General features: G+C 42.9%; 1 protein-coding gene across 8 annotated transcripts in view; it reads left to right on the forward strand.

Annotated features, from left to right (window-relative positions):
• Positions 1–16,394, forward strand: part of LOC133389569 (ephrin type-B receptor 5) — a 214,905-nt gene that overhangs the window by 88,959 nt on the left and 109,552 nt on the right. For all 8 annotated transcript variants that reach the window (XM_061637532.1, XM_061637546.1, XM_061637498.1 and 5 more), the window contains exon 3: positions 14,572–14,636. In XM_061637532.1, the coding sequence (XP_061493516.1) occupies positions 14,572–14,636 (65 nt within the window). The remainder of the gene's footprint in view (positions 1–14,571; positions 14,637–16,394) is intronic.

Below are 16,394 nucleotides of genomic sequence, written 5' to 3' on the forward strand. Positions count from 1 at the left end.
ATGTTTAATAGAATGCTTAATTCCTCCATGGATGTAGTGCTGCTTATATCTGAACAGCTCCAGCAACGCTGACTATTGGGATAGGCAAGTGGAAGGGGATGGAAGGGAAGTAGGGATGGAATTTCTGTTCTCATTTTTCCAATCTTAAATTCAGTTTTTTATTTATTTATTTATTTATTATGAGATTTGTTAGTCGCCCATCTGGCTGGTTGGCCAGCCACTCTGGGCGACGTACACGTTAAAACAGTATATAAAACAGTTAAAAGTTTAAGAACACAGTTCTCCACATTTCTGCAGCAGATAATTAATTTTTTTTAAAAAATCCTCATGAAAATTCTCCAGTATTTTAGTGCAAAATTCTCCTCATGAACACATTTTTGTAGGCAGTTTTGCCTAATATACACATTTTTGCAAGCAATTTCTTGTCATAGAATACATTTTTGTATGTTATTTTCACTCATATTTTCATCGTTATGCACATTTCAAAGGATGGATATGTTTTGATTCAAATGCTGTTTTGGAAAGTGCAAATTTGATAGATTTCGCTTGAAATGCAAACTGAATTGAATTTCTCACCCATCCCTAGTGCATTTTACACAAAAATGGGGAACCGTTTTCAGTCTGAGGGCTGCATTCCCTTGTGGGCAACCTTGCAGTGGCCTCAAGCCAGTCATGGGTTGGGTTGGAGCCAAAAGCAGGTGGAGCAGTGGAAATGACTCTACCCTTTGTACAGTGACTACATTCCAGCCACGCTAAAGTTGGAGATTTCTAACAATACACACCCACGCATCCCTCTACATCCCTCTACATTCTCCATCCAGGCAACAGCTAGGCATTATCCATAGTTCAGCAATATATACCAGCCAAGAAAAAACAGTCATGGAAGGTGTGGAGCAGGGCTGGTGTGGAGCATGGCCTGGGGAAGTTCCTGAGAGCCAGATAGAGGCTTGCATTTGACCCATGGGCCTGAAGTTCCCGACCCTTAAATTACATGTACGTGCAGCCTGTTCAGGATTTCCTCACCACCAGACTTCTAGAGGCCTAGGGAAGGTCACTGAAATGGGAAGAAATCCAGGGCATGTTTTGCACCCAAAAACATTTTGGAAGGCATCCCCAACATTTCCTCAAAAGGTAAAATATAGCCAGATTTTCAACAGGGACAGAAAATAAGGACAACTGAACTGTATTTAATCATGACATACCTCTTGCTGTCCCATGTACCTTGTAATGCGGGTTACTGTCAGCTTCTGAAAATGAGAATGATTGAGTGCAGACCTTCAGTTAATTTCCTTGTACTGCTTGCTGCTAACACCCCACTTTTTGCATCTGAAGAAGGCTGTAGCCTACACAGGCTTATGCCTGTATTAAATACTGGTCTGAAAAAAAGTGTTACTGGAGTCATACTTTAAATACCATAGGCCTACCGGTATCCAACCATGGTGTGAATGAAATGCTGAGATAACTTCCCACACTTTCCCATTGTGTGTTGGCTGGCTGAGCTGATAAGACAGCACAGTTTTCTTCTGTAAATTGAAGTGGTGTAATCTGACCTTTCTCTTCATCTTCAAATGGGTTTGGACATTATGATAGAGGAGTTGCACCATTCCCCAGATATAAACTGTGAAAATGTTGTGCGAGAATACAAGTCTGTAAACTGGGGGCAAGTCTGTAGACTGGATGATGATGATGATGATGACCTTGCTTTTCCAAAGCAGTTTGGCTTGGCTGACGTGTGGCGTTTTCCCAAATCCCTGCCATATTTGAGTGACAGGATAAAAATGTGCGTGATTTGATTTAAAGCAGGTAACCAAACCAGGCAGAACAGTATGCTCAATATAACCATGATATCAGGATGCTATCCTGTTACAGATGTGAAGGGGAAAGGAATCAATATTTTTATCCCTTCTAATAGTGAACTTGTGTGGCCAAATCCCTATCAGTCTGGAAGCAAAAAGAGGCTACCCATAAATGAAGCAGTGGCTTTACCTACTTGAAGGACTCCCTTGATACACAGAAGGATGTATACGTAAGACCTAAAAGAAAATGTAAGAAAACACCCACAACTGCCTACATGCCTATGAGCTTCTAGGAGTGTTGATGGAAGTTGTGCCTGTAGAGAATATGAGAAAAGCCCTATTGGATCAGTCCAAAGGCCCATCTGGTTCAGCATCCTCTTCTCACAGTGGTCAGTCAGATGCCTGTGGGAAGCCCACAAGCAATAGTACTTCCCCATTTGTGCTCCTCAGCAACTGGAATTCAGAGGCATACTGCTTCCAAAACAATGCAGTGTCTCACCTCGTTGACTGGAGATGAAACATCCAGGTTCACATTGAGAACCGTAGACAGGACCCCCTGTCGTTGCTTCTGTCTGGGGGTGGGGGTGGGTAGGGATGGAAAGTTCTGTCAGTTTAACCTCTCTTAGTTTCTAATTTTTCCAGTTTTATATTCAGTTCTCCACATTTCTGCAGCAATTTGCAATTTTTTTTAAAAAAAAATCCTCATTAAAATTCCCCAGCATTTTAGTGCAAATTTCTCCTGATTTACACATTTGTGTAGGCAGGTTTGACTATTCTACACTTTTTTGCAAGCAATTTCTTGTCATATACTGTATTTTTGTGTGTTATTTCATTCATATGTTCATTTTTATGCACACTTTCCCCTAACATGTGCAGGTTGTAAACATAGTTTGGTTAGCAAACCGCACTGCGAAATTTGAATAAATATGAATTTTGAAGAATGGCTGTGTTTCAGTTCTCACTGTTTAGAAAGCATGAATTTGATAATTCAGCTTGAAATGCAAACTAAAACAAATTTCTCGCCCATCTTATCTGGGGGCTTTTGCAGCTATACTCTCCATTGTTTCTGTGGGTAGCTTTCCCTTCTGCTCTGCAGGAGAGAAAAATGGAGAGCAGGGGAAGAGAGTTTCAATTGGCCTGCTTCAAGACTCGTAACACAGCTTTCCCCAACCTTTGGGTCCCCGACATTGCTGGACTACAACTCCCATCAGCCCCGGCCAGCATGGGCAATGGTCAGGAATTATGGGAACTGTAGTCCAGCAACATCTGGAGACCCAAAGGTTGGGAAAGGCTGTGGACAGTTTATTGTAAACATTCTGATGAAAGGATTAGAGTTTGAGGGGTTTATGTGCTCTGAGGCTAAAAAAACCCTCACCTCCCTGTGCCCAAAGGGCTGTTTTGGGAAAAGGAAAGGAGAGGAAAGCAAAAGGAAAGCAAAAAATAAAATAAAATTTCCCACTCTCCAGATCCCCTTCCCCTGCTTCTGTACCAATAAAATGTTCAGCCAGTGCTAAATTTGAACCTCTTTCCAATAAATATCCCAGCAGGGGCAAGTCTTGACGTGTGTGGAAAATTTTCCCCTCCCGTAGGAGGTTTTAACAGGCCCACTTAGCTCTCTTCCCCTGTGGCATCCCATATATATCCTTTACTTCTCTCTCGTATAACTGTATAGCTGCCATTCACTCATATGGATGATTGCAAAACCCAGCACTTAAAAGTACTGAGCAGGAAAAAAAACCCACCCATCACGCATATCAGAGAGTGTCTCCCTTCCACAAGTAGGGGCTTCATAGGGGAGACATTGTGCTGGTACTGGAAGTCTGCACAACCTGACTCCAGAAAGCTAAATGCAGTCTACAACCCATGTATTATGGCCTGGCACTTGTTTGGCAACCTCCCCACACTCCCCTGCTCCAATTTTTTTGCTGTTACACATAGGGTGTGCAAAAAGGAGGGTCCCTCAAGGACCATCATACATGTTGAGTTAGGTCCTGTCTGCACTATACATTTGGAGCAGTGTCAGAGCGCTTTAAACAGTCATGACTTCCTCCAAAGAACCCTGAGAACTTGTTAAGGATGCTGTGAGTAGTCAGGAGACCCGAATTACCCTCATAGAACTACAATTCCCAGCATTCCCTGGGAAGAGGGATTGAATTTTAAACCACTCATGAGAATTGTAGCTCTGTGAGGGGAATTAGGGAGTCTCCTAACAACTCTCAGCACTTTTTTTAATGAATAGTTTTTCCTGAATTTTCCAAAAAGAAAATAAACACAAATATAGTCAAACAATACATAATAAATCAAAACAATGTGTTCTTTGCAGACATGTAAAGGGGAGGTGGGGGAGAGACAGCTGGTTGTCCAGACCAACACAGTGCTCAGACATTCAAGCCAATAGATCTCCATAAGGAGGCAACTCCAGTGCCCTTAACAAACTACAGTCCCCAGGATTCTTTCGGGAAGCAATAATTGTTTAAAGTGGTATGATATTATACAGCCACAAGAGTGGCTGTATACTATAGCCAGCGGGGATTTTTCACATTCTGCAATGTTAAATTGAAAATACCCCCATACCATTCTGATGCTTCCCATAAGCTCATTTCAAAACAAAACCTTACAAAACTTATAGTCCTGAACTCAGAAATGCTTGCTTAACAACCCTCTCAATTTTCATGGCAATACACAAAACAGTCAGAGAGAATTGAGAGTTCAAAGTGTAAAAGGAGAGAAAAAAACCCCAGAGCCCTTTTGGACTTTTTTCTCTGAGAGTTCTCATAATCTGTTGAAAATCATTAAAAACCATGTTCACAGAGTACCTGTAATCCTAATACTGACTTTGCCCCATACTCTGACCTTCATCTTCTGCAGTTTAAAGGTTAAAAAAATGCCTGGCTGATTTTTAATTAATTTAAGAAATTTTGGCTGGAAGCCAATGATAAGGGCGGGCATGCTCAGTAAGAACCAACTGTCAGTGTTCTAAAAGCCTCACAGCTGCTGGGCTTGGCTAATAAGAGGGCCACACCCACACCAGACTTTGATTTTATGTGAGACAGTCATGGCTTCCCTCAGAGAATCCTGGGAAGTGTAGTTTGTGAAGGATGCTGAGAGGAAACTCCTATTCTACTGACAGAGTTCCAGTGGCCAGAGGGGTTTAACAGTCAGCTGCTCTGATTGAAGGTCTGTGAGGGGAAAAGGATGTCTCATAGAAACTCTCAGCACCCTTCACTAACTACACTTCCCAGGATTCTTTGAGAGAAGCCATGACTGCCCAAAGTGAAATAAAGGCCTGGTGTGGATGTGGCCAGGGACAGCTTTGGTTTAAATTTGGGTGGGAGGCTACATGTGCCTGCTGTAGAATAAAAAGGTGAGGGAAACGCTGAAAAGCAATGATACTGTTCACAATGTTTTCCTTTTGGAAAGGAAAGGGGCGTCCCCTGTGCCCAGTGCCCACCCACCCAACCTCTCCCCTCCCCCTCCCCCTGCCCCACATCAGTGTTGGACTATGACCTGGGAGACCAGGATTCGAATCCCTACACAGCCATAAAGCTCACTGGGTGACCTTGGGCCAGTCACTGCCTCTCAGCTTCAGAGGAAGGCAATGGTAAAACCACCTCTGAATACCATGAAAACTCTATTCAAAGGGTCGCTATAAGTTCGGTTGACTTGAAGGCAATCCATTTCCGTTTTCAAACATGATTGCACAGAAATAAATCCCATTGAACTCAAAAAGTTTGCAAATGATCAAACTAGGGTTGCCAGGCCCAGCCTCCAAGAGGTCTTCTATATCTTTAAAAGTTGTGCAGGGGGAAGGGAAAATTTCACCTTGTGGTTTTCCCCATTACAGTGTTGCAAGAAAACCTGCACTTGGCTGAATTTTCTCTTCTCTTAAAGATACAGAATCATTCTCAGGCCCTGAGCCTGGCAACCCTAGATCAAACCCACCCTCCCTTCTCCCTCCTATCCCCTCCTTCTTGCCCCTTCCTTCCCCCTTCCTTTGCCCCTCCCTCCTCATCCCCTTCCAATCCCCTCCTTCCTCTTCCTCCCCCTCCTCCTCCTCCTCCCCCTCCCCTTCCTCCTCCCCATGGTCAGTTTTACCTATCTTAAGCATGATTGCACGGAAGTAAATACCATTGAACTCTATAAGCATGCAAATGATCAAATCTGCCCTCCCCTCCCCCTTCCTTTGACCCCCTCCAATACTCTCCTTCCCCTTCCACCCCTCCTCCCCCATGGTCAGTTTTTCCTATTCTAACCTTGATTGCATAGGAGTAAATCCCATTGAACTCAATAAGCATGCAAATGATCAGACCTGCTTCGCCCCTCCTTCTGCTCTCCTCTCCCTTCCTCCTCCCCCTCTTCCTTCTTCCTCCTCCCCTGCCCATTCCAGCCCTCCCTCCCTTCCCCCGATCAGTTTTACCTATCCTAAGCATAATTGCATGGGAGTAAATCGCACTGAACTCAATAAACATGCAAATAATCAAACCTGTCCTTCTCCTCCCCTCCCCTTCCTGCCTGCTCCCATCCCAGTTCTCCCCTCTGCCTTTCCTCCCTTCCCTCCCTTCCCTCCTCCTCTTCCTCCTCCTGCCCTCCCCATCCCCTGTGGTCAGTTCCACCTATCCTAAGCATGATTGCAGGGGAGTAAATCCCACTGAACTCAATAAGTATGCAAATGATCAATCAATTCTCAGCAAGCTTGCACAGGATCCCATTTCTTACCTCCCAGATTAAAAAGCAGGGAAATTCACTAATAGGCAAAAAACCTTGTGGTTTAAGAATGTGCCTATAGCCCACAGATATCTCTATCAAACTTTAAAAAGCAGGGAAATTGGGCAGCTATAGTGAATGCACCAGGGGAGCAGGAGACCTGACCTCCTCTCTAAGATATTGGACTGCCCTACAAATTGGTCAAAATGCAAACACAATTTGGGTTGGTCTTTCACAGTCCAATCCACTTGCTGTGTAGCTTGGAAGAATTTGGTAACATGTGCCTCTGAGCATATGGTGAGTGGTGGCAACACCTGCACTCAGCCCAAATAATAGAAAGAAGACATGTGCTGTGCTGATCTTGTTTTAACAGAGAGGAAGCAACATTATTAAGACAGTTGATATAGTTCGGATGGTCACTTTAAATATGTCTGATTTACTTTGCAATTTTAGTGATGTTTCCTATAGGAAATCATTTTCTTTTGTTTCTATTTCTGTGAATACGTGAAGTACAGCAACACCTTGCAAAATTTACACTAAAAAAACTCCAGACATAATTGTGGAATAACGGCACTGACTTCTGCAGGATATTCTCCAGTGGACCTCAGGAGTGTCTCAGTTTGCACAAGATAAAACAGTGGGAGGTGAAATATATTCTAGCAAAAATCTAGGTGTGCTGTATGTTTTTGACCATGCCCACCTTGCCTTAAATGAAGTGGTTTAAACATAGCAGGCTGAAAACATGCATCCTCTTTTTTCCAACAGCTAGAGTCATTGCTGAAGTAGCAACATATTGTAATTGGTCTGATTTTACATCAAACTGCAATTTCAGATTCAACTGTTACTGCACCCAAAATAGAAATAGAACATAACCAACAATTTGAAATACAAAAGGCTGTCTTCACCATCATATGACACTGACCAATAAAAAGGCTTTGAAATTTATAAAAATAAATTTGACACAAATTTCTAGGATGAATAATGAGGGAAATAAAATTTTCTAGTTTAGATTCTCTGTAGAAACATTAGTAACACAGGAAAGAAGCAAAATAAGAAGAACACCAACAAACATACAAAAATATAGTAAATCTGCCATCTGGTTTGGCAAAATTAAACTAGATCATGAAAGGGCCTCCTACCTGCAGGAGTTAATGTTTTTCCCCATAAGAAGTGCCTTTACCTGACTCAGATTCCAACTGATGCCCACTGAATATCTGGTTGGCAGATATTTAAAAAGACCACTAGAAGATCGACTGTGCATATGTGGGTCACGACAAATAGAAGGCATGGGACACTATAAATTACACTGCGCTCTATACGACTCACCAAGGCTGAAGTTCATCTCTCCTTTTCAGTCTTTATTAGAAGGCCAGTCAGATGAACTTAAGGTAAGATGGCTACTGGCAGACAAAGATAAACTCTCATCTACAGGGTAGCCCTGTTTGCATTAGCCACAGCGAAGATAAGAATGGCATTCCTAAAACACACGAGTTCTACCAACAAAGGGAGATTCACCTGAGCACATTTTAATCTAAGGGCCCATCCAGACGACTGCAAAACGTGTGACACGCCTCCTATGTGTGTTCATTATTTTTCGGTCGTCCAAATGATGTTTCGCGCTGTTACACATTTTCATGGGTTAAATCTGCTCCTTGCAATACCGGCAAAAATGCAATTTGCTGTTTAAAATCGGGAATCATCCGCTGCGCCTTCAGGAGTTAGGATGCAATACCGTGGACTTTACAGCTGATGGGCAGTTCTTGGGCGTTTCCCCTTGCCCCTTCTCCTCATTCCAGCCAATCACGTATCTGCACTTTTGCGCATGTGCGAGAATAAGCCTGGGAAAATTGAACCAATCATCACCATGGTGGGGTGTTGGGGGGGGGTCTGCAACTACTGAGCAGATGCATTTTATTTTTTGCCAGCCTGCAAACTGGGCGGCCACTCTGGGTGAGATCTGCAATGCACAGCAAGCGAGAAAGGGGTGGTGGTCGGTTTCAGCCTGCCTCCAGAAAGCTTTGTCAATTTCATTGTACTTGCTGGGTTTTTTGCTTCAAATCAGAAAAGCATACATTCGTTTAAGTGTAATATTGCAAATACAAACTTAGAAAAGGGCTTCTGGTCAGTTTCAAGCCTGCTCCGGAAAGCTTTGTCAATTTCGTGGGAAGAAAAGGGAGAAGGAGGGGGGGGTGACACATTTCTTGCTTTTTTGGAGAAATAAGTGCAATTGCCAGCACGTGTATCTCCTTAAATATCAATAAAGGCAGAAAAGCATACATTCTTTTAAGTGTAATATTGCAAATACAAACAAGAAAAGGGCTCCTGATCGGTTTCAGGCCTGCTCCAGAAAGCTTTGGCAATTTCATTCTCCCTGGGAAGGAAAGGGAGGAGGGGGGGTGACACGTTTCTTGCTCTTTTGGAGAAATAAGTGCAATTGCCAGCGTGTGTATCTCCTTAAATATCAGTAAAGGCAGAAAAGCATACATTCATTTAAGCATAATATCGCAAATACAAACAAGGCAGGCATGAAACCGACCAGCAACCTTTCCTTCCGAGGCGAGAACTCCTTTACAGCCATATTGTGCTTCGTTGCAAAGGGGGAGAGGAGCATACGTAATTTTTTTGCTGACCAATTGGTTGATAGGGGGAGGTTTTAGAGGCGGAGCTTGGAAAAAGCGAAAAGAATGTAGGGGTCTTACCGCTGCGGGTGCGGATGCAAAAAAGCGTTTTTTTTTAATTGGGAAAGAGCGAACTAAAAGGCAAAGTGAGGACTATCAGATGACAAACCGAATATGGAAACTGTGGGTTATCCCGCTCCGTTTGGATAAGCCCTAAATATATGAAAAAACAAAATAAGTCCCGACATTTCTATAATTATTTTAATTAGTTCTTGAAAACTCAGCGTTTTATCTATGCATCATGGGATAGATTCCTAATGTCCCATATATGTTTCATATGTATGTTTTACCAGATGTTTTGTATTGATACTTACATTGTTATGGCCATTGGCTAAAACAATAAATAAATATATTCTATTCTACAAAAATATAATTCTCCATCTTTGGAGATGGCAGGTATTGTCACCACTCATCATATGCTCAGAGGCACATGCTACCAAATTCTTCCAAGCTACACAGCAAGTGGATTGGACTGTGAAAGACCAACTCAAATTGTGTTTGCATTTTGACCAATTTGTAGAGCAGTCCAATATGTCAGAGAGGAGGTCAGGTCTCCTGCTCCCCTGGTGCATTTGCTATAGCTGCCCAATTTCCCTGCTTTTTAAAGTTTGATAGAAATATCTGTGGGCTGTAGGTACATTCTTAAACTGCAAGGTTTTTGCCTATTAATGAATTGCTTTAGATGTATAGTGTAGATGGGGCCTTATGGTCTTCAGAGACTCAGATCCTGAGGCTCGGGGGAGAAGTCTTTATTACAAAAGACAGTGCCTGACACATCAGGGGTGGAACTTGGTGGCACTTAGTGGAAGCCATGAGTGGCACTTGGTGAGTTAGGTGACAGAGCCTGGCTGTGCCTGGAGGACAGGAGTGGACCCTGATGGGATAGGAATGAAGTTAATATGTGTTTTTAAATTGTTTTAAATGTTTAAATTGTGTTTTAAATTGTTTTTAAAAGATGTGTTTTAAATTTGTATATGTGTTTTTAGTGTTTTTAGGTACTGTAAACCGCCCAGAGAGCTTTGGCTATGGAGCGGTATATAAATACAATAAATCAATAGCAAAAACTGTCATCAAGCCAAGAAGAAAATAGCCTGTCATTGGTTTTGACCCCTCACCCTGAGGCAATTCTGTAAAGTTACGCTGGTCTGAGATACAACACAGAGATCCTCCCTCACCACAGTCTAAAAAATGGGACATTTTACTAGCCTTCTGTAGCCAACAAGGAGGCAGCATTTGTAGGAACTGCATATGCCTGGCTGCTTTAAAAATTCCCTGTTAGAGGGAAAGCCCTGTCAGCTGTAGGCCATGTATATTTGCTAGCCCATGACATATTCACTCTCTGAAAAAAAAATTACCTGGGTCACCAGACAGAAACCATCTGGGGAGTATCCTGCTTGCCAGCAGCACAGAGTGCAGGCTGCCAAAGTAATTTTTTCTCTTTCCCATTTTCCCTCTTTAAGAATCTACCTTCATATCTAAAAATAATTTGCATGGCTGCATTATTATTATTATTATTATTATTGTTACTATTACTACTACTACCACCACCACCATCTCCACTACCACCCAGGTTACAATAGCAAAATACAATAGCAAAATCAGTTGTAAAAGAATAGGATGGGCCTAAGAAAACATGATTGCTTGGCTGAAATAATGCTTCAGTTTTGATGAAGCAAACTTTATTTGGTTGGTGGAGAGCAAGCTTGTGAACTTTTACTTGGCATTCATTGGCAAATTTTTCTACAAAGGTGGCCAATTGATTATATAGGGATGCCAATTTACCAACCCCATATGAGGGTAGAAGAATCATTCCGAATCTGTGGCCTTCTGAAATAACTGGTGCCAGGTCCATGGTATTTGTATTAATTAACATTGAGTACCAAGGAAGACTTCTGTAGGTGCATGTGTACCCACGTGTGCCATTTTGGTGACCCCTAGCATAGCCATGCTGACTTTTTCTCCAGACCATACCTCTGTCTTGCACATAATCATATTCATTGGTGATCACTCGTGGCTGAGTAAGATTGTCTTCCAATATAAGGTCTTTAACAGTGGGTCCGTAAGTGACTGTGGAGGCCAATTCTGGATCCACACAGCCTCCCATAGTGAGGACATAGGTTTCCAGATGGAAGATGGTCGCAATGAGGATTTGTTTGATGTGTCTTCAGCTTAGCTCATTTGTCCTGTTCGCCCTGTATTCGTGCTTCTTCGAAGTCCATAGTACCTTTGATAATAGCCGACCTCCATTTGGGATGTTCATGAGCCAAGACTTCCCACTTCTCGATGCTCATGTTACATTTTTTTAGATTCACTTTAAGAACATCTTTAAACCTCTTTTGCTGTCCACCGATATTCTGTTTTCCATCCTTAATTTGGGAATAAAGTAGCTGCTTTGGAAAATGGTGATCAGGCATTCGAACCACATGGCCGGTCCAGCGAAGTTGATGTTGAAGGATCATTGTTTCAACACTGGTAGTCTTTGCTTCTTCCAAAACGCTAACATTAGTCCGTCTGTTTTCCCAAGTAATTTGCAGAATTTTCCGGAGGCAGCACTGGTGGAATCTTTCAAGAAGTTGGGAGTGGCATTTATAAATGGTCCATGTTTCACAGGTGTACAGTAAGGTCGGTAGTACAATGGCTTTGTAAATAAGCATTTTGGTCTCCCTGTGAATATCCCAATCCTCGAACACTCTATGCTTCATTGGGGAGAATGCAGCACTCGCAAAGCTCAGACGATGTTGAATTTCAGCATCGATGTCAGCTTTTACAGAGAATGGCTACCAAGATAGGGGAAGTGATCAACGTTCTCCAGTGTCACACCATTAAGCTGGATTGATGGTGCTACAGAGGAACTAGTTCGCATCTGTTGATGAAGCACTTTGGTTTTTTTAATATTAAGTGAGAGCCCAAGCTTTCCATATGCTTCTGCAAAGTCATTTAGGATAGTTTGAAGATCTTTCTCTGAATGTGCGGAGACTACATTATCATCGGCATATTGAAGTTCTATGAGAGAGGTTGACATTACCTTACTTTTTGCTTTCAGCCTACTGAGATTAAAAAGCTTTCCATCTGTTCGATATATGATTTCCACACCCGTAGAAAGTTTCCCCTCAATAAGGTGTAGAATCATAGCAATGAAGATAGCAAATAAGGTCGGAGCAATGGCACATCCCTGTTTTACGCCTGATCCAACTCTGAATGGATCGCTCTGAAAGCCATTGTTATCCAAAATTGTCGCTGTCATGTTGTCATGAAGAAGTCGCAAAATATTCACAAATTTATCAGGACATCCAGTTTTCAGAAGGATGGTCCAGAGAGTGGTTTGATTCACAGTATCAAAGGCCTTAGTCAGATCAATAAACGCCATATATAAAGGTCGATTCTGCTCCCGGCATTTTTCTTGAAGCTGTCATGCAGTGAAGATCATGTTCACTGTCCTCCTGGAAGGGCAGAAACCATTTTGAGATTCAGGGAGGACATCCTCTGAGATCGGTAGGAGGCAATCTGTTAGGATCCTTGCAAGAATTTTACCTGCAGTAGCAAGAAGAGAGATACCTCAATAGTTCCCACCATCTGTTCTATCATCCTTCTTTAAAAGGGTGATAATTATGGCATCCCTAAAGTCTTCTGGGATCTCCTTCCTTATCCAGATTTTTTCGCTGAGTTTATGAACTTGTTGTGTAAATTCAGGCCCACCTTCTTTAAAGACTTCAGCAGGAATCCCATCAGATCCACTAGCTTTGTTGTTCTTCATTTGATTGATGGCTTTACTGACTTCATCCAAATTAGGGGATACTACAAGCTCATCTCTAGTTTGTTGTTGTGGAATTTGCGAGAAGACCTCACCAGACACAATAGAGTTACGATTAAGGAGGTCATGGTAATGCTCTTTCCAGTGCAGTGCAATAGACTCTTTATCCTTAAGAAGTTTGGTACCATCCATTGAACGTAAGGGATTTGCATCGTAATTTGTTGGTCCATAGATGGCCTTTGTAGCATTAAAAAAGCCCTGTGCATCGTGAGCATCTGCAAAGTGCTGGATTTCTTGAGCTTTCTTTATCTACCAGGCGTTCTTAAGTCCTCTAGTTCTTCTTTGGACTCAGCCTTTGCGCTGGCATAGATTTTTTTCTTAGCAGCACAGTTAATGTCTTTCTGCCATACCTGGAAGGCTTTCCTTTTCTTGTCAATGATATGTTCAATCTCACTGTCATTCTCATCAAACCAATCCTGATGTTTCGTAGTTTGGTATCCAATAGTTTGTTCACATGCTGCAATAATGGATGTCTTCAGTTTAATCCAGTGTTCCTCGATTTTCAGGGAGTTCTGTCAGTAGATGTTTGAGAGTTGTTTGAAAGCAGGCTCGCTTAATAGGATTTTGAAGGGCATGGATGTTCATTTTATGCCTTGGTTTTCTTCCTTGGTGCCTACATTGAGGAACAATATTAATGGCCATAGTGGATCGAATTAATTGGTGATCTGTCCAGCAGTCATCAGCACTGTACTCATACACACACATGTGTGCGTGATTGGGGTGCTGACCTAAAAAAAGAAAATATGAATCCAGCAACCATGTCTGTTAATAAGAATATTTTGTATTCAAAATCATACTTTTTAAACAAGTCTTCAATCTTTACATATAATCTGTACAACACCCCTCTGAAGTCAGCGTTCTTATCCTTATATTGCAGGCGAGGGCTAAGGTTGCACGTGACTTACCCCAAAGCCACTTAGGCAGTCTGCAGCTGAAGCAAGACTTGAACTGAGGACACCCTAGTGCATACGTCTGTCATTGTACTAAACTAGCTCTCATTACACCGTGATGCTGTACTGCTCTTAGCCACTGCACTACACCAGTTCCCTTCAGCTGCAACTTGTACTTGCAGACTCTTGTCCCTCTCTGATCTTGGGTCAAATCACACAATCACTTTGAAAGGGGTGGCTATCCTCAATTGATAGGCCTGCCTTCTGCAAAAGCAAAACTGTTGGCAGGCGCTGTGTTCACACGAGGAGAATGTTCTGACTGTGAGCAAGTGGGTAGCAGCTGCTTCTTACAAGCAAGTTCTTCCATGAAAGTTGGCATTGAGCGGGTGATAAACATGGTACGCATGACTCTCCCCTGAGCTATGGTGTATCTGTATGCACTGGAGGAAACCGCAGAGCCAAAAATCATGCCTAAAGACTTGCAAGAAGCCGCTTGCAATGCTGACAAATGGACTTGCAATTCCTTCTTCCTAGATTTTGTATTTGATACCAAGTAAGGCTTGAGACTAGCAATTATACTGGCCTGCAAGAGATGAAATGGGGGTGAGGAGGAAAAGCATTAGGCTGGAGTAGCTGTCACATAGATATCCATTCCAAGGTCATCAGTTTTGTTTCTTTCTTTCTTTTGACAGAAATTCTTTTGGATACAACAGGAGAAACCTCTGAGATTGGCTGGACTTGCCATCCTCCTGATGGGGTAGGTGCTCTCCATCATTCTCTACTGCTCCTGACAGTGGGTTTGCTGCTGCCTACCAGGGCAGGACGGTGGCAGAGTCTGGGGCCAATCTGGTGCTTCTGTCAGTGCACTTGCACAGCCTCAAACTCACTGCTACCCTGCCCCATCTCTGCACTGTTGCAGTAAGCTGCAGCAGTGCTGCTCATGGGAGGGCAGTGGCGCAGCTTGGCTGCATGTCACCCTCTTCCAGTAAAAAGCAGCCATGTGGAAGCCAGACTCTGACAGGAAAATTCTGATGCTCTAGTGGAGACAGAGAAGGCGGAAGGGGATTGTAGAGCTGCCACCTGCCTTTCACAGATTGTCCATTCTTGACCTGTGGGTTGCACCTAGCACAAGGGTGGGCCTTGGTGAGTGGTACCTTTGGCTTCTGGCTTAGTTTAATTCCCTATGAATGAATGAATGAATCTTTATTAAAATGTACAGCCCTTTACAACAGAGGCAAGGTGTTTACACAGCAATTAGGTCAACTGGGATTACCAAGAGTCAAGCAACATTTTTATTTGCTGGCTGGATTTTAAAATTTGATTTGGGAAGATGCCTTGTGAACAATTGTAGTAGAAACATAGTATATAATTTTATTTTAAAATAAATAAGGACACAACAATGATGCTTATCCAATAGTGCTCTGAATTGTAGCTGATGTCACTAAACAGTTGCTGCTTGGATGTGCTTGTTCCTAACGGGATTATAGACATACTTGCAGACATGCACAATGTAGACATGTGGATATATAGAATGGTATTCTACTAACATGTCCTGTCAGCACAAGGATTTCTGCTTGCACAGTGGGACTTCCCCCCTCTCCTCCCCCCACATGCCCCATACCTTCCCCAAATCCAGAGGGCTGGGGAAACCCCTAGATCAGATTTTGAGAGAGGGGAGGAATGAATGAATGAATGAATCTTTATTTTTACCCCGCCCTTTTTCCAAAACTGGAACTCAGGGTGGCTTACAAGTAAAAACTACACATAGGTAAAAAACATACAAAAATATACAATTAAAATAGAATTAAACTATTTGTAACATTAAAACCATGAAACATACACTTAAGATACTAAGACAATTTAAAACATTAAGAATAGGACCATAGAACAATACAACAGACCTTATGAGGCTCTATCTTAAACATCTTCTAGTCCAAAAGCATGTCGGAATAAAAAAGTCTTTACCTGCCGACGGAAGGATAGCAAGGAAGGGGCCATTTGTGCTTCCCTAGGGAGAGAGTTCCAGAACCTGGGGGCAGCCACCCAGAAGGCCCTATGTCGCGTCCCCACCAATCGCGCTTGGAGGCAGGACCCAGCTAATTCTAGTGCTGTGGGAAAGGGAAAGGGATGGTTGTCTCATTCTGTGGCTGTTGCTGGACAGATCTTCCTGGCCGGCTTCAAAGGGTCTTTATGCCAAAGTGTCCAGTAGTCTTCAGCACTTACCCGACTGATAGGGGAGTCTTCCTTTGGTACTGTGTACAGCAGGCTCAAGAAGGAGTGGGTCGCCACTTTTGCAGCCTGGCTCCGAGAGCTCACCTGGCTGCTCCTGTTGGCCACTCTGCTGCTAAGGTGGCTATAGTTCAAATGGGAGGGAGAATGATGTTGGACTGCAGCTTCCTGTGCCCTGGCAACATCATGGCACTTAGAGCACTTCGGGTCTTCCCCCCTCTCTCTTTCCAGCTAGGATGCTCACACCACTGAGCTGCAGCACAGCTCAAAACACACATTCTGCTGA

This window comes from Rhineura floridana, chromosome 1 (genome assembly GCF_030035675.1).
Source record: "Rhineura floridana isolate rRhiFlo1 chromosome 1, rRhiFlo1.hap2, whole genome shotgun sequence".
NCBI lineage: Eukaryota > Metazoa > Chordata > Lepidosauria > Squamata > Rhineuridae > Rhineura > Rhineura floridana.